General features: G+C 39.7%; 1 protein-coding gene across 5 annotated transcripts in view; it reads right to left on the reverse strand.

Annotated features, from left to right (window-relative positions):
* The window catches only part of Zfhx4 (zinc finger homeobox 4), a 198,437-nt gene that overhangs the window by 4,416 nt on the left and 166,529 nt on the right, over positions 1–27,492 (reverse strand). For all 5 annotated transcript variants that reach the window (XM_060385802.1, XM_021657861.2, XM_021657859.2 and 2 more), the window contains exons 6-10: positions 22,008–22,124; positions 15,905–16,038; positions 15,499–15,699; positions 14,927–15,044; positions 8,663–14,056 (exon numbers count right to left, since the gene is read on the reverse strand). In XM_060385802.1, the coding sequence (XP_060241785.1) occupies positions 8,663–14,056; positions 14,927–15,044; positions 15,499–15,699; positions 15,905–16,038; positions 22,008–22,124 (5,964 nt within the window). The remainder of the gene's footprint in view (positions 1–8,662; positions 14,057–14,926; positions 15,045–15,498; positions 15,700–15,904; positions 16,039–22,007; positions 22,125–27,492) is intronic.

Genomic DNA, 27,492 nt, shown 5'->3' on the forward strand with positions numbered 1-27,492 from the left:
TCACCTGTGATTCTGGTATTCTTTACATTAATTTTGACTCCATAGAAGGTGGGCTGCAAACTTTACCAGCATTTTACCCATAATGTGACATGAAAGATGTGTAAGTATATAAATATATAACAGAAAGACCTTGTGGTAAACACAATAGCTACTTGCTACTAACAGTGGCTTCTCTGACACATTTTAACCATTTTTTTTTTTTTTTTTTTTGTTATACCTATGGGATGGGATACTCAATCTGTCCTTCACTTGAAAAGATCTGCAGTTGCCATGTATACTACAGTAATTAGCTATCACATAACACAAAAGCCTGGGTCTACACTCCAGTAAAATAATACATGGACTGCAGAAGGCAATGATCTAAGTAGCAACTGTAACTGAGCATGAAGTATCCAAGAATATCAAACATCAGTAAAGACACACGTGGATATACCCAGACCTGGGCACAGTGAACCACCGTTTCATTGGTATCTGGGTAAGTTAAGCTATTCCTTACCACCTCAACAGCAGGGCTAATGGAATTCTCAAAATAAACATCATGTGTCAGCACTAAAGCATGATTCATCCAGGCTTGCTATCATGTGGGAAACTGCTTGTCACCCCATTTCAGAGGGGAAACAATTGCCCAGAAGGCAGCGTGCAGGCATGGAGGATGACATGTATGAAAGTGCAGAGGACTTCATTGGAACTAAAGTTCATGGTGGAATAACGTGGCTGGCAGCAACCTAGGACAAAGCCATTTTAATCAGATAGTCTCCTGAAAAAACTGAAGGAGAGCTGAAGATGGAAAGGGGAATGGAAAAGCCTGTGCTTTCCAGAAAATGTTTTTTTAAAACTATAGAATCTTGATGGTCATAGTCAGAGTCTTAAAGGAAAAGGGATGTACTTTGTTCTGGAACTAAGGAAGTTTACCAGATGGGTAGAACAAAGAGTGGGCTGGAGGCTCGTGATCTGATAGAATCGATCCAGAGTGCAGAAAGTGCAGTTTAACAGTGTATAGCTGTGCAGGCTGTGTTCCTAAGGTTTAGAATTGTCTTGTAACTAGGGGGCAGAGTTTCACCTTTCAGCCAAACGCAACATGTAGCTGTTAAGAATCAAGACGAACAAACTTGAACAACACTCTTCCCATTTCCCTTCCTCAGTGACAAACTATCTTCTTTGTTGGTATTTAACCAGCCGAGAACATTCTTCATAGGCTGCACATTCAATCACATGCCCTGGCTCCAATGTCAGGGGTTCAACCAACCCTGGATCAAAAATATTTTTCAATTGCATCTGTAATGAACCTATGTAGATTTCTCTGTCCTGTTATTTCTCCCTAAACAACACAATGTCAAAACTATTTGCACATTATTTACATTGTATTATTGACTACAGGTAATACTGGGATAATTTAAGGCCTAAGGATGGGGATTACATGGTTGAATACAAGTACTGTGGCTTATCATATGAGGGTAATATGTGATTTTGTTGTCTGCTTGTGTGTCCTAATGTGACTGAGGAGTACCCGCATCTTCTTGATCCTCGTCGCAATCATATAATTTTAGTGAGTCTTTTGACTGGAGGCTTCTCATTTTTAGCATACCATGGCCATCTCTTTTTGCCTTGATGCCCATTTCAGGCCTGCATGTACAGTCATAAGGATGGCGTCTCTGAGGATGTTCCATCCTGTGAGAAAGCTGACATCCTTGATGGTTAGGGAGAATACATGCTGAACACTGAAGTTTTTAAAAAGGTATTAATTACTTTACTATCTGTGAATAGTGAGAAGAGTCAGAGGAAAGACTATATTTCATAGCTTCCACTCAAGGCTTATGTTCTGGTCACAATGAATCAGTTATTTTGTTTAAAATCTTTTAAAATTTCTTGGGAAATAACTGGTATCAAGTGATATCAAGTGCCCACGCTCTACTGAAGACAGGCTCATTCATTCAAAGTGAATTTACAATGAAATTGGATTAAGCTTTGTAGGAGTGGAGTGGGAGTGAGTAAGGAACTTTCTCATTCATGGCTCCTTAATCCATCTTGCTATGGCAGTGCTAAGAAGCCTTACTAAGTTGCTAATGGAGTGAAGTCCTCCCTCACCCTTGACTTACTATACAGCACTTGGACTCTTCATGTTCTGAAGTTTTTTATTTATAAGGAGAAAGCAATGAAGTTACCCTTACTGAAAAGGTTCTGTTTCATACTAAATTATGTTTGTCCTATGGTGCTGGGAATCAAACCTGAGGCCTTAAACATGATAGGCAAGAGCTGTATCACTGAGCTCCAGCCCAGCTTTGGGTCATTTTGGACATTCCTCTCTCTTATATTGTCCTGATTTCATGACATTCTCTGCTATTTACCATCCAACAGTACATAATATGCTAAGGTCCAACAGTAAAATTTCAAGTTTGGGTGACTCAGATGGTGACAAGATTTAGGGCAGAAGAGCTAACTCCATTGTTACCATTGTAACAACAATAATATTACAAAAGTAACAGAGCTTACTGTCTCACTCAGGAGCTAGTCTTAGTTTGAGTCTAATACAGGAGTGTATTCTCAACTGTACTTCCTTCCTCTTAAATATTACCCCTCTTAAATATGAGGAAAAATCCATGTTGACTGCTTCTCTCACATTAGAATACTGGAGCAATTGTAGGGATATAAAAGACATGCATAACAGGATTTGTAGTTATGACCATACGTCCACCAATAACTGTCACCCCCATCTTTGTCATTCCATGGCATCCCTGTGCTCTAATCTAGAGGTCATGATGAAGTAAAGGGTTTTCGTAGAAAGCTGCAGGAGGAATCTTACTAGACACAGTCAGAGACAGCAATGTGTTTTTAGGAATTTCATGTCTTGGATAAATAAGCTGACTCAGTCACTCAGAAAAAATCTTAGAAAAAGCAGACACAATTTTAAAATGGCAGATTTCCCAGTAGGTGATATGTCTATAAAAACTGATAGTCAAAAGTTCAATAGTCAAACACCAAAAACAACAGAAATAGAAGGAAAAAACAAATACTAATCGTGATACAGAATAAGTTATGATGGCTCAGAACAAAAACCAGCTGGAGCTCATGACTTGTATGTAGTCCTTGCCTTACAATAGACTCTTCCCTATTTTTCATCTCCTGTGGCAATTTTTAGAAATTTCTATTGACAGATTAAAAAGTTCTATTATCTTCTCTTATTATGCTGAAATAATTATCTACTGTTTCCTGTTAACAATTCTTCTGAAAAAAAAAAATGCTTTAACGTTCTCCTACAAATGGACCTTGAGCTTGTTTGGAGGTTCTAGCAGGGGAGCACAGCTACTCGTATACCCTTGACCGAAGACCGGTCCTCCTCTATTAGGGGAAGGTCGTCCTCTTCGACTGAGAGCGCAGCTTCAGTAGGGACGCACATGGAGCGGTGAGGGAGGAAGGGGACACCCGCCTAGCCAGCCAGATCAGCCGAATCAACTCATATGGATATAACCTAGAACCTCCACTCAGATGTAGCCTGTGGTAGCTCAGTAACCAATTGGTTTCCCAAAGTGAGGGGAACAAGGACTATTTCTAACAGGAACTCAATGACTGGCTCTTTGGTCTCCCCACCCCGGAAGGGAGGAGCAGTCCTGTTAGGCCACAGAGGAGGGCTTTGCAGCCAGTCCTGAAGATACCTGATAAAACAGGATCAGATGAATGGGGAGGAGGTCCCCCCTATCAGTGGACTTGGAAAGGGGCACGGTGGAGATGAGGGAGGGAGGGAGGGAATGAGGGATCGGGACACTGCTGGGATACAGAGTTAATAAAATGTAACTGATAAAAAAAAAAAAAGAAATATTACAAAAAAAAAAAAAAAAAAAATGCTTGCCTGGCTGGGCAGTGGTGGCACACTCTTTTAATCCTAGCACTCTAGAGGCAGAGGCAGGTAGATGTCTGTGAGTTCACGTCCAGTCTGGTCTACATAGTGTGATCCAGGATTGCCAGAAACACACATACAAGCCATGTCTCAAAACAAAACAAAAACATATAAATGTATATGTATGCCTCACGATGAACTTAAATGAAGTCTATTTATAGGGAATTTTATTTTTGAGGTGAAACAAAAAAAAGTAATTAAGTACATGAGGCAAAGGTAAAAGGCAATTATGCCAAATTTAGTGAGGTGTAGTTCTTACCTAGGTTCACACCAAATATGCTAGTAAATTAGAAGAAAGAATGTGAGGAATGCAAAGGTGTGTCCTGGGGTTTGCTCACAAGGCTACAGATATTGTCCATAATGCCTGAGGGGCTGCAGGTGTGGCCCAGTGCCACAGGGTGTGCCATATTGACTGAGAACCTGGGATCTATCCTTAATGCTCCAAGAATAAGTAAGTAATGAAAGAAAGTCCAGTTGGGTGTGGTGGTACACGCCTTTAATCCTTGCCCTTGGGAGGCAGAGGCTGTTGAATCTCTGAGTTCAAGGCCAAGCTTGCTCTACAAAGCAAGTTCCAGGACAACCACAGCTACACACAGAGAAACCCTGTCTCAAAAAACCAAAAAGAAAAATAAGTCCATTATGGAAACAGGGCTAGTTTGTGTTTTTAAGCACTAATGAAATATTTAAAATCAAACATTGTTTTTAAATGATAAGTAAGTTAAAAACAGGAAGTCAAATACTTTTGCCAGCATTTTGGGTAAAGTGAGACCTATTGCCTAAATATAAAATGGAAGTTTAAAGTTTCAAATATTTTTCAGTATATTATACAAATAAGCATGTAACATACAACTGCTGTTTTCTTATTTTTCATATCATCACAACAACAAAACATTATATAATGTGAAAAATAATTTTAACTAACAATAATTTACTTTTTAAAAAACAGAATAACAATATTTATACTGAAATATGACTGTGTGGTGGTAGGTGCTGTCCTTACATGGCCTTCTAATTAAGTTAGAAGGACTATGAATAGTTAGAAGATACTTTGAAAGAAAAGGAAATTCTATGATTATTGGGATAATAAAAACAAGAATAAAAATACGAATAAAAATACCCCTCCAAAAAAAAAGTAAAAAAAAAAAAAAAAGAATATCTGATTTTGAAATTTTAGAGGCCAATGAATAGAACTCAGCATGTATTTGCAAGTAACCAAATTTGAGGGTTCGGCCTTTGGACAAAGTCATTAATTTATCAAGTTTATCATGTTTATCATATTCACTGGAGTATATTTCAGTGTTTCTTTCAGAGCAAAAGCTTGAAACCCATCTTCAAAGGGTTGTGACATTTTCCAAATGAATTTAGTTTACTGTAACTGAATCTTGTTAACCTGGGTCCAAGATAAATGTGTCTTGTTTTCACAGCATGGCCGTACAGTTTAAGTGTATCAAGAGTCCATAGCGTATAAGAAATAGAGACATAACCATTCGTCTGTTGATGGGCATCTAGGTTGAGTCTATCACTAAGCTACTGTGTCTGGGGGGCATATATCCAGAGGTGGTATAGGTAGGTCACAGAGTAAATCTATTTTCAGTTTTCAATAGTCCTCCCAACTGATTTCCACACTGTGTATGCTCACTTACGTCCCACCCAGCAGTGTGCGAGGATGGGTAACCTTCTCACCTATACTGTCTGTGTAAAGATGTTCTCCTCTCGTCTTCTCACAAGCAGTGATGGTAATATTGTTTATGATTGTCATTCTGGCTGAGGTGAGATGGATTTCAATGTGGCTTTAATTTGGAAGATGAACAAATCAAAAAAAAATGTGGTATACATACACATGGACTTTTATTCAGCCAGAAAGAAGAACGAAAGCAAGGATTTTCATGGAAAGTGAAAGCAACTAAGATCATATTAAGCAAGAAAAAGTCAGACTCAGATAAACAAATATCATGCTTTTCTTTTTCATTAGAATATCCTAGATTTTAGGTACAGCCACATGACCATATATATGTATATGTGTACATATATACACACATATACATGTATATACATATGTGTGTGTAATATGAAAGCATATGGAAGACTAGGAAAAGTTATGAGACTAGTGGAAGGAAGAAGACAAGGAAGGAGGGTTTGTGGGAGGGTGAATATGTTCAACAACATGATAAACTTGAATAAATTGCTTTTATGAAACCCAGGACTACATGCAATGAGTTTGTCAATGAAAAGAATTACAGCTACAGCTGGGATACAAAGTGAATAAACTGTAATTAATATTAAAAAATAAAAATCAAAAAAGCAAACAAATAAAAATAATGATTACAGAAAAAAAGAAATGCAGACAAATTTTACAGGAAAGAACTTTCATTTGTTATTATTGGCTGGGGTGTCCACATTTCACCTGGAAACAGAGCTATACACTGGAGGGGAAATCATACAGTGGGAAGATGATGGACAGATGGTGAGGCCAGTTTTACTCCATGAATTGTTTTAAATACTCTGCATTCTGCACCAGGCAAATTAACCTACAGAAGATGCAGACTAAAAGTGTGGGAACCCAGGCTATCTGATGGGAGCCCTGTTGATTATTCTCTGGTGCCAATGTTTAAAATCCCTAACAAACACAGAGAACTAATTCAAGAGAAATTGCAGATTCTAGTAGGCAGCAACATTTGTGGAACTTTGCAACTTTTACAACACTCCCTGGTTGCTTTTTGTCCACAATTTAATAAAGCAAGAGATGAAGTGCTGAGTTCCTGGGTACCTGAAGGGTTTAACTGTGCTTTTAGCTATAGAAGACTGGCTTCCAACATCTTCCCAGCAATCCTAACAGTTTAGTTAGAAGCTGGGTATATATTTCAGGGGAGGATATAAATTTTATTATGGTAGAGTTATGTGAAAAAATAGTTTAATTCCATAAATATTTCTTTTCTCCTTTTTTCTTTTCATATGGGCCCTCTGTGTCCCAGTATCAGAGATTTGGCAGAAAGATCCTTTGTTCTAGCAAAAGCCTCTGACCCAGTGGAGAGAAAGAAAAATGCTGTGGCTATCATTTAGAAAGCTAATGACACAATGATGTGAGTCAAAATTGGCATAATAAAGAAATAGATATTTCAATTGGTTTGACCATACTTGTTAGTTTTTAAAGACTATTTTATGTAGCTGATCAATCATGGATTTCTATATCAGCTACATTTATGTGTCAATTAAAAATCACCATGGCACATGAAGTAGGACCGTAACAGTAACCTAAATGTGTCACTATAGCTCTAATATTTAAGGTCCCAAAAATGTCCAGACAATTAGACAGGAAATAATTTTGGGAAAAGAAGAGTTGGTGGGAAGTGTATTGAAGATTCTTGTCTGGTACCATGTTTCTTCTCCCTAAAGCCAACAGGAGGATAAGGGATGGGCAACTAACCAGGCTGCCTGGTGGAAAAGGACATTGGATGTTGTTACTCTTTCCAGCTAAGTTAGAGTAAAGATGACTTAAGATCATAGTGACGATTTAGACTTTTGTCAGAGAAGGATTATATTGAAAGACTGAAATTTAAATAAAATTCTAATATGTAAAAATGAGAATACGTTTCTCTGACATTCTTTTTAAACTTTGCAAACATATAATTGGCAAGTGCTAGATCTAAAAAAATGTTAAAAACATCTTTTAGAAAAAAAATCACTGACAAATGTAAAAGTAAATCAAATAATGCAGCTTTATATTTTAGATGATGATATATAACTGGTATTAAATATTAGTTAAATAAATTAAATATTAGCCCTATATACTGTATTTAAAAATCTGCACAGATTTCACTTATTGTGAACAGACAACTGGATTCAGAATTTGAAATTATATGAAGTAGTTCTACTGTTTTGTTATTCCCTGATTGTAAAGCTTAGGTGAGGAAGGGGGGGCATTGAGTGATATGGATTTCTTAAATTGTGAGTTCACTAAAATAACAGCAGAAATGGGGGCTGCAAGCATCAAATTCCATAACATGCTAACCTGCAAATGATCACATAAGCCACATGTTTAGTCATAGAAATTCCAATGTAAGCTTTATTACTTGGGAGAGGCAAGATGTAAGTGGATTCCTATAACTCAGGAACCCTTAAGTTTGAATCTCAGGATCAGGAAAATAAACATAAACAAGAGACAAATACAAAAACCAAAACCAAAACAAAAAACGAAAAATACCAAGAAAAACAAAACAACAACAACAAAAGCATGCCTCTTGGAAATAAAATTAATTAAAATACCAGTGAGTACATAGTCTAATGACTCACCCTCTTAATATGTGAAATAAACACAATCTCACATTTGTATGGAAATTAACAAGTTAATATGTCTAAGAGGTAACCAGGTAATGCTAAAAATGATCCATTTCTGAGAATTTGCTGTAATATTGGTAAACTTACTTTTCCTATCTTTGTTCAGGTTTATCTACTTCCTGGCTATCAACTGTGGCCAATAATACATATGTACTAGATATACATATGTATACGTACACATGCACACATACATATGCGCATACATGTGTCTATACACACACATACATATATGCATACGTATCTGTTATGCATTACGTATGTTTTGAATGACTTTTCAATTTCAAAGACCGAAATGGGGACCTGTTAATGTACTTTTTCTTTTCTTTTGTTTTTTTTTTTTTTGTTTTGTTTTGTTTTTGTTTTTGTTTTGTTTCATGTGATTGGCCACCTATTGACACCTCCTTAGCTAGACTGACTCTCCTTTAAGAGACTTACTGTTGGAATTTTGTGGAAATCCTGGCAGGGAGGAAGGCCCGTTCATTCCGGGGAGAATGACTGGAGGAAGGCCGGGGAGTCCCGGGTAGGTGGCTGGCAAGCTGATACCATGGAGCGAGCAGCTGTCTGCGATGCCGGGCTGCTGTACTGTTAGGCCCAGCACATCTGAAGCTTTCTTTATGCGGTCAAGTTCTTGTTGGGCCATGAGCTGTCGAACAGTGGTGGGAGCTAGGTAATCTTTCTCCCGGTCCAGCTGACTGCCCACCGTCTCCCTCACTTTGGAAATGTGCTGCTTGGAGAAAATATGATCTCGGATAGATAAGCGGGCGGAGTACTTGACCCCGCAGAGGCTACACTCCGGCTTGGTGCCATCTGCTCCGCCTTGATTGATCATGAACGGCTTCCCTATGTTAATTTTAAACTTCTTTTCCTTGGCCCTGGCGTTCTGGAACCACACCTGCACCACCCGTTTGGGCAGGCCGATCTCGTTGCCCAGCATTTCGCATTCCTGCATGGTCGGAGTCCGGTAGTCACTGAAGCAAGCCTTGAGGACCTTGAGTTGCAGGTTGCTCATCTGGGTTCTGAAGCGCTTATGGCCGGGCCTATCGCCGCTTTTGGATTTAAAGGGGTTGCTAGACCCGAATGGATTTGGTGAGCTGGGGTCCGCGATGCTAGATGTTTCGCTGCGGTCAGCATTGTCATCAGGGTCGTCGGTGATGTAAAAGCTTTGGTCATGGTCGCCATCTTTGTCACTGAAGTGGATTGATGGGCTCGTGAGAGAGAAGAGGAACTTGTCATCACAGGCCTCTGTGGTGGGGGTGGTTGCTGGTTTTGGCAAAGAGTCGAGACTTTTGGTTTCTTTGGGGGACAAAGCGGGTTTCACCTCCCCAGAACCTCCCGTGTTTTCCATCTCTGCCGCCCCCTCGTCTCCTGTGGTGGCGTCACTGATGGCCGTATTAATGGATGATGTCTCGTCAAAGTCAGTCTTATTCTGATCGTACCCGGCCTCGGCTGCAGGGGCATTTAAATTCTCTACATCCTCGGGACCTTCCGCTTTGAAAGAAGAAGGACTTAACAGATTCTTGGGAGACAGTTCTGCCGTTTTGCTCACAGGCGTTGAGACTGTTGAGGCCAGTTCATTCTCACTCGATAGGTCAATTTTCGTCAGTGGCAAAGACGGGTAATCGAAATAAATGTACTTCTGAGGGCTCTCTCCCCCATCCTCTGCGGATATTAAAGGGCTGGGTGGCAAGCTGTAACCCGCCTGCTTCCCCTCATTCCAGTGGCGAGAGCGGATGTGGCTCTCTAAGGCTGACTTGGCCTTAAACAGAGCTCGGCAGAACGGACAGCGTTTATGCGACTGGGCCGGACCCACCGCCCGGAACTGCCCCTTCCTTTCCCGCGCCCGCGTGTTCTGGAACCAGACTTGCACCACTCTCTTCTTCAGCCCCACTTCCCGGGCGATGTGATCCAGCATTTTCCGGGTAGGGTTCGAATCGAGCAGGTACTTCTCATAGAGTATTTCGAGTTGCTCGGGCGTGATGGTGGTTCTCAAGCGTTTATCGCGGTGTTGGTCCTCACCGCTGTTCCCTCCCTCCTTCTCGCTGCCGTTGTTGTCTTCTTTATCGTCCAGTTTCCTTTTCAGGGAAGCGGCAACGCTGGTGGGGGCCGCGCTGTGCGAAGTACTGGTCTGTGGTGGCATCTGGGTGAGAGAGCTCCCCAGCAGCTGTCCGGTCATCAGCGGGTTATTGGGGTCAAATATCATGTAGGGCATGTCCATGGGCCTTTCCAAGAATGGAGAGTGGAGGAATTGATTTTGAGCAGCAAGGAAGTGCATGTGCTGGTGCTCCTTCCAGAGCTCCAGGGTGGGGAAGGCTATGGTGCACTGATCACACGGGTACTGGAGTAACTGCGGAGGTAGAGAGTTCTGGAGAGAAGTCATGGACATTTGCAGCGGGCTGGAAGGGATTGGAGTCTGAGAGGCCGACGGAGGTCTTCCAATCAGTTGGGATTGCTTGGGTGGCTGTGGTGGGGGCTGGGATACTGGTGCCTGCTGTGGGTCTGAAGAAGTCGATCCTGATGAGGGCGCTGACTTGGTGCCTTGAGGAGGAGAGGGGTCACTCTGCTTTGTCTTTTCTGCAGGATATTCAGGTTTTGGAGAATTCTTCTCAGGTTCTAGTTTGGGAGACGGAATCAGGGGTGTGCTGGTCCCAGAGCTGCTGGCTGGGGCTGCCGTGCTTTTGGCTGTCTCTGCTTGTCCAGACACTGCGCAGTGCTTGTATATCACTTGATCAGTGGCATCCATGGAGTCTTCTGTTTGGCTCTCATCTTGAGCATCGTCGTCTTCATCCTTATAACACTGCTTTTTCTGATGTGTGATCAAGTCAAAGATCCTGGGGAAAACCACATTGCACTTTTTACATTGGTATTGCATGTTGCTTGTTCTGATATACCGTTCATTGGTGAGTTCTCTCTTCTCATTATCTTTAGCTTCTGCTTGGTTCTCGTAGCTCTTCCGTGCTTTCTGCCGAGCATTCTGGAACCACACAACAATAACGCGGGTGGGTAGGTTGAGAACAGTAGAGAGCTGTTCTATTTCATCATCTTTTGGGTAAGCATTTGTGTCAAAGAAGTCTTGCAGAACTCTGAGCTGGTAGTCAGTGAACCTTGTTCTGGATGACCTTTTGCTGAACGAGGCATCTGATTTATAATGTTCTAAAGATGTAGGCTGTGGATCAATTCTGATATCCTCTAAAACAGTTATGGGAGGGTTACTGAAGTTGTATGGAGAATCCTTATTTCTCTGTCGTTCCTTAAAGAGCGTATTTCTAAACCAGTGTTTGATGACTTTCTGAGAGAGGCCAGATTTCTCTGCCATTTCTTGGATCTGCTCTTCGCTTGGAGAATTATTGATGTCAAAATAAGCTCTGAGGATCTTTAATTGATCATCTGTAATCCGGGTCCGTGGCCGTTTGAACTGAGAGTGCCTCAAGAAGTTGGGGTCTAAGCCCAGCTGCTGCTGGCAGAGCTGAGTAAGGTCTGCCGAGAGGGTGTCCATCTGTGGCAGCTGCAGGGCGAGCTGTGGGGGAAGTGCGGGGTGCTGGACAGGCTGCATCATAATGGAGGGAAAGAGGGGGAGGTCAAGAGAAACAGGCAGCTGGACCTGCGGGGGTGCGGATGGGGGAGGGGGCGGAGGGGGCGGTGGTGGAGGAGGAGGAGGTGGAGGCGGCGGAGGGGTGGGTGGCGGAGCTTGCAGAGGAGCGGAGGCTGTGTTGGGGATTTTCACAGGCCCCAAAGTAGAAGGCTGTGGGGGTGCAGGTGGTAGGGGAGGAGGCGGAGGTGGAGGCGGCGGCGTTTCCGGGGAGGGAGGAGAAATTGGATAAAGCTTGTCATAGGCCTCCCTGTACTGACGAGCAAATTTTTCTAGTGCTCCGTATGGAAAGAATTGCCCGTGCACGTGTTCTTGGTGACTCTTTAAAATGAGAACATTCGAGAACAATTTACCACACGTTCCGCACTCCAGCTTGTCAGAGTTTTCGCCTTCTCCACTTTTACACTTCTTCTGGACCTTCTGCCTGTTCTCATTATACTGAATGACCAGTTCAAAACCAAAGTTCTCCAGTAAAGCTTTGGCTGCATTTCCCCTGGCCCCTGAGGCTATTCGGGGTGGAGGAATACATGGTTCTAAGGATTTTTGCTTCTTTATGTCTTTGCTGTCTTTGAGTCCTTCGCTGTCGCTTGTAAATTCTTGCTTTGGTTTCTCTTGCTTTTCGGTCACCTCTTCTGCCTCCTTGTAAGATGGCATGTCCTTCATGAGCTGGCAGTCTGTGCTTGCCAGGCTGCCCTGCTCTTGTTTCAACAGCTTGCTTGGTTGCTGTGGTGGTTGCTGCTGCGGTGGTGGGAGAGGCTGGGGATTTTGAGGCTGCAGCTGGGGCTGCGCAGCTTGGTATTGTTGTGCTTGTTGCTGTAGAAGTTGGAGCTGAGTTTGGCCAACATGGTGCTGTGTTTGAATCTGCTGCTTCAGATCTTCAAGCAAGGAACCGGCCATGCCTGTCATACCTGGCATCCCAAAGGTGGCGGAGCTGGGCAAGCCCAGATCTGGCCCCAAGCTAAACTCTGCCCCAGGTATGTAGAATGGAAAGAGAAACTGAGGCTGCTGAAACTGGAGCAGTGCCTCTGGGGTCATTGGAAAATGAGGCAAAAAAGCTGGGTTTAGGAACTGTGGCTGAAAGAATGCAGCCTGCTGCTGCAACTCGTGTTGAAGTTGCATCTGGATTTGTGCTGGTGACCGAGGTGGTGGATGATGGGTTGGCTGAGCAGAGATTAAATCGGGAGCTTGCTTTTTATTTAATTCTTTGGCATCTAAGTGGGTATCTTTGCTGTTGACTGAAGCTAAGCCCATAGGCTCTAACATCCCTTGGCCAGGGCTATTCACATTGTTTGCGATGCTGTGCCCACCGGGTAGGTGCCCACTTGGCTCCAGCTTGGCAGCCCTGGCCTTGGTCTGGTGAAGCACTGACCTCATGTGGATCTCCAAGGTTGAGCTTTGGCTGTAGGCAACACTGCAGATGCTGCACTTGTAGGGCTTGTTATCCGTGCTGCTGTTGGCTTCCTGGGGGACAGGACTGGAAGCTTCCTGCAGAACCTTTTTCAACTTATGCAAGTGAGACACAGAATTATAATGGACCAAGAGAATGTTCTTTTGGGTGAATGACTCTTTACACACTGTACACTTGTAAGGACGAGATGGATCAAGGAATTTTTCCATTGTAAAGTTGGGTCCTTTTCTGAAAGGTAAGGTCCGCTTTGGTTCCGAGCCGAGGTCGTCTGGGATGGAGCTGCTGTCGCTTCCTACAGGACTTGCCTTCCCTTCATGGTCCACCTCATACTCTCTCTCCATTTCCTGATCTAGGCCATGGTCATCCTGGGGCATCGTTTCACTCTCTGCCCAGAGCTCACCGTTCATTGGCAAGGAGGCATATAGCTGCTGGAGCTCAGCCTCACTCAGTTCGGGGTGGCCTGCTTCCAAGTGTTTTTTTAAAGCCTGGAATGTACGGAAACTCCGCTGGCAGAGGTTACACATTGTAGCGGCCCGAATTGCATGATACTGGGAATGTATCTGAAGCTTCTGCAGAGTTTTGAAAGCCAAGCTACAGTGATTACAGCGATACTTATAAACATGGCGATCAGAAACTGATAAGGGCTGCCTTTTCTGTTGTTCACTCAGTTGATCTGGCAGAGGGTCAGATATTTTCACATCCTTATTGCTGTTTTTATTCCACTCCAGTGCCTCTACGGGCTCCTTTGATGTTTTCTGTTCCTCACTCTTTATTTCCACACCTGTCTTTGAATCCTCAAGACCTGCCATACTTTTGTCATCCACTGGGCTTTCACCTGTTAGGAGAAAGAGCAGACATATTTCACGTTAAGAACACTGACTACCTGAGTGCCAGTAAGTGTAAATTTGAGCCAGTAATGATGTCTGCTTAATTGAGTCTGTGTAAAAATGTTACTGGGTCATGATCATATGACAAACTCCACACCAGGTGCCGAAGAGAAGATAAACAAGAGATCGCCCCTGAGAGAATTTAAGGACAGAGAGGAATACAAGTGAAATGGAACCACAACATACTGCAATGAGCCCTTTACCAGGGCCCATGAACTTGGTGCACATGAATTAGAATCCGTAGTCTGATCTTGGCCATTTGTCACTATGATTCTCCAAGGACAGGTAGAAAAAGTCACTCCAGATAGGCCTTAGAAAAGAAAATTCTGGGCAACAGCCTATGTCATGAGGGGGTCTTACGAGGAAGATCTCCCTACCCCTAGATAGAGAACTACAGACAATTAATGGCTGCTGAGAGAGAGAGAGAGAGATTCAGTTTTCTTCAAGAATGAACACCAGATTGGTGGTTCAATCTCAACCCCAAGTAGTCAGCTCTAACCACATGTACCAGTGAGCCACTCTAAATGGACGCAGTAAGATTTGTGTGTGTGTGTGTGTGTGTGTGTATGTGTTTGCGTGTGCTTGTGTGTGTGTGTATGTTCATGCACAACTATAAATTTTAAAGAAGTGGAAGGTACTCAGGAGGAGTTGAAGGGGAAGAAAGGGGGATCGGAATGATGTAAATAGAATATTCATTGTCAAACCTGAAAAATATGTATATAATTAAAAAGTTGTTGGTAGTGGCATTTTGGGGGACGCTGGCCCAAAGGCAAGCTCTGAAAGTTTTCTCCGTTCAGTAACATCACAGGCTTGCATACCTGAATATTTCCCAGAACCGTCTGCTGACATGGCTGCAGGTGGGTTCCGCTCTGATTTCTCAGGGGCAGCTGCTGGCAGTAGCATACTGTTTGGCATCATTACATCAGGGACAGGCACCTTTGAACACCAAAGGGATCTGTGTTAAATGTGCTCTGGAAATTACCAAATGAGCAATATGCTGGAATATATACTCATTTGTATACAAAGTATGTATTTGCATACTGGACAAATATATATTTCACTTATATTTTTCTAAAGGTTTTTGAATAATTATATTTTTATAATAATAATCAAGAAGCTTTTAAGCTAAAAGTACCCACAAGTCATTTCACTGTTACAAAAAGAACCACAAAATATGTCTTTAATTAAGCCATACTTTCTATCATATTTTTTTCTCTATACAAGAAAGACTACAAGTGGGTCTCCATTGTGATTTCTATGGCACAGTCAATAAAAGATCTCCAAATCACTCAGAAGAAATAAATGTCTATGAAGAACCCATAACGACTGATGTATATTGGTAATTGAACACGGGTCCCCTCCGTTTTGCATCAGCCTTTGGCATCCTTACTGTCATAAGCAGCTTCTCCACACAGTCTGGGGACACACTGTGCAAATGGGTCAGATGCAGCTGCAGGTGCATTTTGTTGCTGAGGACATCCTGGCAGAGGGGACAGCAGATGACCGGCTGCACAGAGTGCTGTGACAGGACATGCATCTGGATACGACTTTGGTCCCGACTGTTGTAGTTACAATAAGGACACTGATAGAACTGGAAAAGATTGAATAAACGTGACAGCATTAGCTGATATAATTTGGCAGCTTCAGGTGGCAACATCAAGAGTTAATACTATCTCCCAGTTGTAATGTCTATATACATTTCAGCAGCGTACAGACTTGAGGATTCTAAATGACCGGGAACATAAAAACAAACAAGAAAGTCTGTTCATGCACGGAAGGGAAAAACACAGACTTACCTGTTCGGGACAAAATTTATTGTCCTCTGTGGGTTTTGATCTTTTGGTTCCTGCATCCTCTTCCTTGGCCAGCAAGAGTGGCTGTGTGCCCCCTGCCACACCAACTTTCAGCTCTTTCTCTGGGGTGATCACGCCTAATTCCCAAAAGAATAGAACTACTCAGTTTGTGAATGCAATGCTACAGTCAAGTAAATTAAAAAAAAAAAAAAATTGTGACAACTATTTAAGCTGTGGGCTGGCTTTCCCCGGGGTCCGAGGATTGTTCAATGTTCCTGAATAAACTGCATTGAAAAAATAAATAAATAAATAAAAATAAAAAAAACTAGATATCAATAAAAAAAAATTGTGACAATAAATCTACTGGATTAAACAAAGCAAAAACCAAACAAACACTTTTAAATGATGCTAATCTCAAAACACAAAAAGCACTCTCCTTTCTGTCCACTCAGTGGACTTTGCACATCTATTTTAAAGCATACCCCTGTCTTCTGTTTAGATAACCCTAGATGGCCTTGAAAGTTTCATCAATAACATGTGTTCTTTGGTGTCTCTGTATGCCTTTATCACATTAAAGCAAATCCACTCCTACTCACAAATACTAATTTAGTACAACCATTTAGTTCTTAAGTCCTCAGATTCTGAAATCTTGAGGAGAGTCAATGGGCTCTAATTCAGAAAGTAAAATAATATGGGATTTAGAGTTTCTAATTATTTTAAAGTCAAACATCCAATTCATTTCTGCTATTAGTGATTTGAGTAGTGACACAGGAGTTTTAGAAGGTGGCTATACACTTAAGAATACCACAGGAATCTCAAGAAGACTCTTTTGTGGGGTTAATCCAAATATTTGGTGTTAATGATGATTAAAAAATTGCCTGGTTGAGCAGTAGAATGTGTAGGAACCTCATACACATCAAAGGCGGGGCGAAAAGAAGCACAATTCTAATTTTACAATCTAACAGAAAATTCTTCCCGGCATCAATTTGCCTGGTAATCTCCTCTGCAAGGCTGGATATTACAGCGACATCGGGTAGGCATGTCACATACATCTCACGACAAACACAAAACCTCATTTACCAGCCATTCCAATCTCATCATAGTGCGGCATCAGCTGACCTTTTTTCTGCTGTTTATTATGAGTATTTCTAATTTTAACTTTCAATTTTCACCATCTTCCAGTCAATTTGCAACTAAATTATTTCCAGGGTGAGGACACTATCACTGGACAACTGGGTGCAAATACATCTTGAGATGCAGTGGAGCTAAACCATTGATTGCTATCAGGCCCCACATAGATACACAGTCCAGGGCAATCTGCCTGCATTCTGCACATGAAGATTTGTCTTGATTTTTTTATTTTTTATTTTCAATGCACTATGGTTCCCATAAATGAACAAATTGCACCTTATTACAAAATAATCTAGTTTTAATTTTAAAATGAGGTCAAGAATGTTATAGAAACATCTCAAAATGAAAACATAAAAAAAAAGATAGAACTAAAGAAAAAAAGCTATTCTATTTCTATCCTAGGTAGAGATGAATGTCTTAGACCACACAAATGAGTGTGAAAATTTAAAATTCAGGAAGAAAATTAAATGTATGAGAGCAATTCTTAAGAGACCAAAATTAAAATAGGATATAGTTGACATGATAATAGTGATTTTATTCCTTTGTTGTTTCTGATGGATATGGCATAGGCTCAGATTCTCACTTGTTAATGTTGATACTAATTTCTTGATTAAATTTGAAGTGATATAATTGTACCTACTTCATTCTTTTAGAGAAATTTTAATCTTGTTCTACCTATTTGAAAAATAATAATATTTCTGTATAAATGAACTTTAATTTGATAGAGACCAATAACTCTCATTATATTGGTTAAACATATCTATGTATTTGATGTTCAATCATATTCCCAAAACTGGGATGTTTTCTCTTAATTATGCAATTAAAATTTCTTTTTATTTCTCAAAACAATTACTGTATATATTCTGGGTTGTTGATATTAAGGTGCTAAAGCATCTAAGAATAATAACACGATCCATAATATTTGCCAATGCAGCTAACTGTATAAAAAGTCAGACCAAATTGTACAAAATGATTGTCATTTAGATTAACAACTGTCTATCAGTTGTCTTCTCTTGATTGACTTTTCTTTAAAAGTTTCTATTAATGAGTAATAATGTTTCCTAAAGAGAGTAATACCATGTCATATTCTCTTATATTCTTTAATGGACAAGATCAAATAAAAACTGACACAATTCCCTATACTATCCATGACTGTCACATACAAGTTGAAAAATAATCCCCACCACTTGTTTGGAAGCCTCTTGAGATGTCAAAAGTAAAAGTAACTTTTCAGAAACTTCTAACTCCATCAAATAGTCAGCCATGAACTTATTTCCATGAACACCTATAAAGGGTTCTTCAAAGGTTGGAAAACAGTATCGTTTGAAGGTACTAACAATTTTACTACGCCTGTTCGCTGGTGTAAATGTTTGACATAATCAAATCTGTGCATGTAAGTGATATACTATTTTCTTTTTTATATTTATATTAATTTAATGATACTGGATAATAAAAGAAGACAAGAATTTCAAGACTCAGTGACAAGAAAATCAGATTCTTGAGTATGAGGTAGGTCTTCAAGGTGACTCAAATAGGTGATAAAAGCAACATTTTATACATTCTTCTATATTTATATTTATATCAAGTTTAATACCAAAGCACTCCTGGTAAATTATAGGAAATCCAATCCAAGGTCTTTTTTTCTGAAGGATGATATGCTAGAAAAAAATGTCTTGTATTAAATAAGGCCAATTAACTTTCAGAAAGCTTTTCATTAAGTTTTGTGATTACTCACAGTTTATATGTGGAACTTCATTTGAAATAAACCCTGTTTGTTACCCCGAAGCAGAAAAAAATTTGAAATGATATCATAATTTATTTTGCATCATTAAGGATACCACAATATTCTCAAAAAACAATCTAATTTTAATGAATTTTAACTAAAAAATGAAGTCTAATTACAAACAAGCACTGCCAAATACACGAGCCAATGATTATCTGTCAGTTACAGGATTATTTAACTTGCAAGAGATCGCTAATATAAAAATGACATAATTCATTTCAATTCAGATGCCGCCTACTTAATTCTCAATCCCTAAAATACAGAAGGCTGTAAAATGCTTTATATTCATAACAAGTCAGGAAAATCCAATAACACCCATGTTACAGTGAACCTTGAAAAACAATAAATCAAAATACTGAGTTATTACTTACAAATCTCCATATTTGATAAAGTTTGAATACTTTAAAACTCAGTTGTAACAGATGTTGTTCAACTCAAGTAATTCTAAATTATAATTACCAATACAGTATTCTTTCTAATGAGACTGGAATTGAAGGATAATTTTAATTGCAATAATGAAGGTTAATTTCCATCCTTCTTCATGTTTACTCCCTTATTAAAAAGTGGTTCCCTTAGCCATGGCAGAGACATATTACATTTTCAATGCAAATGTATTAATCTGGATAAACTCTATATTAATTCTCGTACTGCACTGAGCTATAATTTGGATTATAATTAATCTAAAGTGGCACTAGATTTAAATGACAATATAAATGAGGCATTAGGAAGCTTTTCTATTATGAATGAATATTCAGCAAATACCGTGTGTGTATTGCCAAGTCTCACTTTGAAAGCTCTCGTCCTTCAGATTACTGTTAGTAACAGAGCACGGCAGCTTACCAGCACGCTGCCCCAGACATGTGCTAATTCCTTCCTGCCTAAAAAGTTAGAGGTTAAAGTGGGGTCAATCTGTTTTCCCATCTACCATATTAACATAGCAATTACTTTGCAAGTTCGCTCTTATTCCTTTGACAATTATAGCTGATATAAGAACAGAGGAATATAAATAAGTTGTTATCTAATAATTAGGTACACTTTTACAAAGAACAACAATCGTGAAATAAATTTTCAACCTGGTAAGAATCAACTCAGAAAGCCCAGAACTTTGTTTAAAGTTCGTGTTACTTTCAAATAACAAGAGTTGTCTTAAAGGCTGCAAGGGTTCAAAGCTAAATATTTGCATCTCAGCATTTGCTTTTAGTTGGCTCTTGGTTAGAGCTCATTTTCAACTCTGTGTGTGTGTGCCTTGGGATGCATTTTTACAGGGATAATATTTATTTTAAATAACTGCCATTATGCAATGATCTGTATTTCCACATACCCCAACCCTGTGTATATGGTACAATTGGAAACTTAAAGAAGAACAATAACTCATCAGGCCATTAGGGAGCAAGTGAGCCCGTGACTTAATGCAGAGCAGTAAACTGTTGTGGAGACAGAGTTCCTGCATCTTTAGTGTGTTGCTCAACAGTAAAATGAGACCCATTTTCAAAAAATAAAATAAAATAAAATAAAAAATCCCTCCCACAATCCATCCCTGGCTAGGTCCCAGACAACAGACATTTAATATCTTCATGTTCTGTATCTATGAACACTTAGTGAAACCTGCTGTGATATCTTTCTGTTTTTGATGTTCTTCTGATTAACAACAGGAAAATGCTTTGCAGTCTGTGGTGGTACAAGTGCTTCAAACACCAAGTAACGGGAATTCAGTCATTCACAAGCTGACAAGCTACTCCTCCTGGTGAGGTCCATCTTAGATGGCATAGCCTGGCTACTTTGCCGCTTTTACTCTTTTTTTTTTTTTTTTTAAATGAGATTTCTGTGGGGCCATCCTTGACACTAGGTATTTCAAATTCTATGTCATCTGCCTCAGGAGCCAGTCTGTGGCTGCTGTGGCTTCTTTTCGGAGGTTCAGTTTTAGGCTCAATACCAACTTTAGATCCATTTTGCTTAAATGAAATTAGAATCATATATTTGATACTACATCCTAGAAGCAAATAACAATGATGTTTTTCTCACTGGACTCCTGCAAGAAATTTAGCATTAAATGGTTTGGGGGAGGAAGGAAGAACCCTTCAGGTATATTGTAAGGGGGATGCAAAATTTAGGCATGATACAAATATGGTGTAATTCAGATTTAAATCAACTCACGTGTAAAAATGATAAATTTTGTGTAATCCCGTATGCTTCTACTGAATACCAGGCTCTTTATATGTGGCTGTCACTGGAGTTCAAGGGAAAGATAGATGACTACCTGAGACTAACAGGCTTGAGCCCGTTTCAGCACTTCTTCTGCTTCAGTGAGTCCAACATAATAAAACTAGGTATAGTGTGCAGCAAAAGTGGCCAATGTAATATTCATCGCGACCACAGATTTCCATCTCATACATACAAAGCATGGATGAAGCCATATATTTGCCAAATCAAACACAGAAAAAGCCGAAGGTATCCACACCAGATGCTGGCCTAGGGTTTGTTTGTGCACAAGTAAATGTCATGACACGAAGGTTTGTTTTCAAAGACAGTAGCTTTCATTACTGGGATTTATCTATTCCAGAAGATCAAAATTACCCAGCACCTAATCCCTTTTCAATGATATTTCCTCCTTCTTAGGCCGAATCATCTGTAAACTTTTCCACTGGATTTTGTTTGAAATGCCTCAAATAGATGCCCTTAAAAAGGGCAAATTCCTGAGTGCAAGGAGAAAGAAGAGAGAGAGAGAGAAAGAGAGAGAGGAGTAGCATTTATTTTGGGGGTTACATGGTGTGGGAGGGTGCATATGATTGAATGATAAAATTCAAGTGATATCTAATCCTGAGCTTATGAAAAATTAATATGCCATCAGAGGAATCACAAGTATAGCTAAGATTAATGAAAGGCGCTTAAAAATTACAAGCACACAAACTGATTTGATTAAAAAATAATCTCACTAGTCATCCTGTAATATTCTTCAACTTATCCACATCTATTCTGTCAGATGGTTATGATTAAAAATAGGTCAATGGGAGGCTACTGATAGAAATCACATGCAAAATGCACACACAATGAATAGTAGTGGGAAGGTTCAGACAGTTTAAAATGAATAAAAGCATTTAATGAGCTTCATGGGGGCTGCAGTGAAGGGAAGGTTGGCTTTGTGAAATGGGTGGGTGTAGGAAAATGAAAAAGGAGAAGAGACTAGCATCTTACCAGTATCTTTATTAGAGTTTTTGCCTTCACCATTGTCTCTCTCGTGTGTTTCCTTCTCATCATCCTCAGTCTCTGTGGCAGGTTTCAGAGCTCCTCCTGACTCTTCACTTTGTTCTTCTGTTAGGAAAGCAGATGAGTGAGAAGAATTGATGAGCCCAGAAAAATGTACACTAATACAAACTGGGTGAACTTTATAGAGCAGGTTATCTCTGAATTTTATCTACGAATTGTCAACACATCTTCCTACTGAAATTTTTATGCATTGAGGCAGAAGTCTACAGGAGGACAAACTGAGGCCAGCCTAGTGCAAATTTTCATCTTTACCGTCAGAGTATTTTCACGGTATTAAAAGGAACAAGATCATTTTTACTATAGTCTAACCTGAAACAAACAAACAAACAAACAAACAAACAAAAAAACAAAACTGGTGGAGGGCAACTATCATTTCAGTAGTAGAACTTTACAGCAGCAGGCACCCTGCTTCATGGACCTGGGGCCAGGGCGTTAGAGCAAAGCAGACACAGAAGAAATTCTCAGTGAGGTAATGTAGGAGCAACGGTTTAGATAAAGGACAGGTGTTCTTCCTGCACTCAGACTTCACATCTTGTATGGATTCCTTAAGATTTAGTTAGACAAGGCACCCAAACTTCAATTCCACTGGGATGTGTTGGCAAAGGAAAGCTACCGAGGGCTTTGACATAACGAGATACTTGTCAGACAACTGTACTACCCACACCTCATTCACAGGATCACACCAGCTAGATTACATGGAAATCCTCATAGTAACTCAAACCTACTTAATTATTCTGTAAATCTCAGCTATGGCACTGCTGGTGGATTAATCTGTTTACGCAGTTAGCCTCGATGCTGGGGCTGTGTGGCACTAATCCGTGAAAGGCCCACTGTTCTCTTTCATCCTGCGATCATTTGTCTCTCAGTGTGCTGATGTCACATTTTAATGAATTTTTAGCAATCTGAGTAATGCCAGATAACCAGGCTCACAACTCCCCACAGCATGGCATGCTGTTTTCATTGCAGCACAAAAATAAAAGCCATATTCCCCAGTTCAGGTAGAAATTATATAAATTAGGAGAAGAAGGTAAAATGGGATTTGAAGCACCAGGCTGAACAATTTCATAAAATCTTTAATGACCATATAAATTAACCCTGGAAAGGCAAAAGGTCATCAGAACACATTTGCATACACTCTTCTATTTGCTTTTGATAAGCAGAGCTTTTATGCAGAGAACATGATACAATTAACCCTTCAATAACCATACAAAATGCTACTACGGACATTTCAAGTGTCAAGCATTCACTGAAAATTACACACTGAATAAAATTTTCATTGCAAATGCTATAGTGATTGAAAGGGGAAATCGTGGCCCCTCTCCACACCCCATGTTTTATTAATAACATTCTGGCAGCAGAATGAAATATCCACTGTCATATATAGCAGCTGAGCACAAAAAAAAAAAATCTATTTAGTGGTTCAGTTTTCAGCCATGCTCTGCAACTGTGTAAGCAAAAAGGAAAAAAAAAAAAATAGGACATCTAATATGGCTGGGTTCAATTGAGAGTCTTCCAAGATATGATAATATGAATGCATTTATTCCAGTTTCACACTTTGCACACAACAGAGGGGAGAGCCTTGCTAAGGTAATCTAAGCATCTAGGAAGGTACCCTTTGGGCAGAGATGCATGGAAATTCCACTTTAAGAAGACACTCTCAGTGTTTCGTAGCTCTATATTGCTATCACCTATTGATGATAATCAGTGATCTTATATACACCTCCCCATCTGTCTGTCCTCACAACAGCACGTTAGGCTGTGGGTATGCTGTCTGAGAGGGCTTCAAGAACTGGAAGACGGAGATCATGACCAGATTACGCTGTGTCCCTGCCAAGTCCACATGGGCATGTGACATGATAGCCAGTGCCTGTCTCCTGACAATTACTTTTCAACTCATCCTGAGGAAGGATGCAAGATCTCTTTGAGTAGATTTACTAGGCCTTCCCCCCCCAGGGCTAGAAAATGAAGTGTCAGAGTGCTACTGAGCGGCCTTATCTCCAGGGGACAAAAAATTGTAAGGGCTATCGCTACTCCTATTAATAAAACATTGTGTGTCAGGAAAAAAAATATGAAGGCACTAAAAGACAGGCTACAATATAATCTGGGTCTCATCAAACAGATGTTTGCAAGGTCCTCTTCTTCATTTTCTGGTATGTGTTTCAAGTGTGAGAGAAATTCCCAGACACGTTCTTCTATACATCACTGTGGTGTCTGACCTCTGCCTGACCCCAGCAACAGTTTGAGAAATCTGAATGTGAACAAAGACTCTGTGTCCTCAGCAGGGAAAGATTGTGGGATAGACGCTCCCCATCAACTTAATGGCAAACAGCAGTTCTGAGGCCATAACTTTGCCTGGCTTCTCCAAGCCGTACTCTGAGTGGCGGATTCGCCTGCCCTGCCCCTGCTTCTGTGAGGTTCCACTCCCCTCCCCCTTTCTTTTTAGTTCTTTCTTTGAAGTAGGCAGGCAATTAGCTCTAATGCTCAAGCAATTCAGACCCGTTTTGTGGTTTTGAAGGCGAAAGCTGTTTATTACAGGTAGGGCTCTTTGGAGCCATGAGAACTTTGCAAATTTTTAATCATGCAAAAAATAATCAGAAGGTAATTTCTCCACACCATAAAATTCCATATAAGTCAGAAGAAAAGGTCACTTTCATTCTCAAAAAGAGTTTTAGAAATAAATTTGACATTCATTATATAAATAGGCTTTCGAGTCAAAAGTAATGTGAAAAAACCACTTTCTCTAGCAAACCAGTAGGTGAGGATTTTGGGTGAGAAGGAGAGACTACATTCTAGTTTAGATACCAAATTTCCTCAATTATAAAATGTCATAAAACATAAAAAGCCTTCCAGGAAAGTTAGGCACAATATGTTACTGTATTAAGAGAGCTGAGGAGAATAAATACGCAATATAAAATTCCAAAACAAACATGCTAAAGCAGTTTTCATTTTGACTGGGATCCTGTTGCATTACATGCAGTGGAATAAAGAATGTTATGGCTTTCCACAGTCCCACTGTATTTACAGCATATGTAGTTTCAATCTCCTTTAACATCAAAGAATATGGAAAATAAAATATTTATTTATATGTTAAACATTGTGGTACCTATGTGCTTTAACTTAAAATATGAGTCAGTTTCTTCTAGAGCTCCCCCATTGTCAAGAAAAGGAAATGGGATTTTCATTTTTAAATGTTTCAGGAGAACAGATAAAGAATGAAATGCTTTAGTCTGCTATTACAGAAGTAGTTATTTGTACACATGGTACAAATAACTTTGCTCAGCATTTTCAGCGTGCCAGAAATGGCAATCATAGGCTTATTCACACACATGCATCAAATACATTTAAAAGGTTTTGAGCTTAGAATATTTTCATATAAATTATAAAATATTTTATAAAATTATAAAAAACAGAAAATTACTATCAACTGATACGGCAGTCAATAATATACATTTTTCTAAGCACTTGTTTTCATAGCAGTTGGCGTAGGCATAGCTTGTTTTTAATGTTTAAAAAATGAGTCACATAATTTATTTCAGTGTGTGTGTGTACTTGAGTGTATGCATACGTACTACATACGTGCAAAAGCGTGTAGAGTTCAGAACAGGGCATTGGATCTCCTAGAACTATAGCTAAAGATAGTTGTAAGCTGCTATATGGGTTTGGGAATTCAAACTGCACCTTCTGCAATAGCAGTGAGTACCTTTAGCTGTTGAACTAGCCTTGCATGCTTCATTTTTAATTGGCATGTAGCAATTACACATATCCATAGGCTACAGTGTGGTACTTACAAATATGAATAATAAGATAGTTTATGCATGTAACGTGATAAGAATCAGGTTAGTTAGAGTCTCTGTCTCCATAAGTATTTAGAATTTTGTGTGCGTTGGGAACTCCTGTCCTACTACTCCATAAAGTATAACCAAACGTTATAAACTATGTATAAATTGCATATAAACAAATGTATAAACCATGGTCTTGTTGTTGTGCGGTAGAACATTAGAACTTAATCTTCCTACCTAATTGAATTTAGGAGAGCATTATCTAACTTTTCCTTCTATCTAGTGACCAATGCTCTACTTACTTTTACAAGATAAACTAATTTAGCTTCGGTATGAATGAGAACTCATTGCCTACTGTAAAGAACCCGTGAAGAAGAAGCAGAGGACAGAGAGTAACTCAAAACATCTTCAGTTTTATAGAGTAAACATCTCCATTTCAGTCACACAATTGTGAGGATTCACTCCTTGAGTCCTCGATGGCCTCCTTTTCCAGTCTCTTCCCATTCAACTCTACTTTCTACCTGATGTACCTACATCTCACTGTCCTAATCAACATCCACCACCAGTGGCCTCTATCCCCTCCAAGAGAAAAATCTCAGTCTTTTGTGTATAGCAAGAACACCTTCCCTCCACCTTGTCCTGATCTATGTCCCAGACTCATCGTTCTTTAAATAGTCTTTAATAAACCTATTGAAAACTGTCTTCTCAGAGTCCCAGGTATCAGAATAACCTGGGAGACGTTTTAAACAGACATCGTCGAACCCAGATGTAAGGCTCCTATTTTAGGCGGGTCTAGCCTTGATTGAAGCCCGGCAACTCTAAGGTCAGCTCATGTGATGGTTCTGGCCCAGCTTACACCATGTAGCATGGTTTGTGGTGGCTGCTGCATACATACTGCTGCATGTCTCCTTGCACGTCTTTATCTAATTGAGAACAACTTTTTTTCCCTTTTCCTTTCTGTCAAAAGCTTAGAGAGTGTCAGTTTCAACTTGCAGGAAATCAGCTAAAAGTGATTCTTAAACAAACTATGTATTTAAAAACAAGTGTTCTATTATCACTAACATTATTCGCTGTTTTCTTCTCCAATGAGTGTTTCCAGAGATTAGAACTTAATGATTAGAATTAATGATTCTGGGTAAATTTGTGACTTCCTGTTTGTTGATGTTTAAAAAAAACATTAAATAAATACATGTCAAGATTGTCTATGTATTATCTATTTACACCAACAAGTAAATATTTTATAAAAGTAAAGATTAAAATATATATTTATATCTGCGTAAATATTTAAGCCAACATATATGCCTAAAGCACTTGGTGTAGTATCTAGAATATGGCAGAAAATAAGGCATGCTGGATAGAACCTGAATTAACTTAGTGGAAAAAATGGGGGAAAAAAAGAGAAGTTAAGATGTTACCCAGTTCTTCTATTCTCAATAAAATTTCAAAGGGACCCTTGCTTTAGTGATGTGTTCTCACTTTCTGTTAATTTTCTTTTTGCTGAGTCACATTTATTATATATCTATCTTTTTTTAAAAAGTACCTAAAAATAGAAGTTTGGCCTCTATTCTCACTAATCACTCTTTTCACAGTCATTGGTGAAAATACAGCTCACTTCTCGTTGAGTTGATGGAAGG

This window comes from Meriones unguiculatus, chromosome 6 (genome assembly GCF_030254825.1).
Source record: "Meriones unguiculatus strain TT.TT164.6M chromosome 6, Bangor_MerUng_6.1, whole genome shotgun sequence".
NCBI lineage: Eukaryota > Metazoa > Chordata > Mammalia > Rodentia > Muridae > Meriones > Meriones unguiculatus.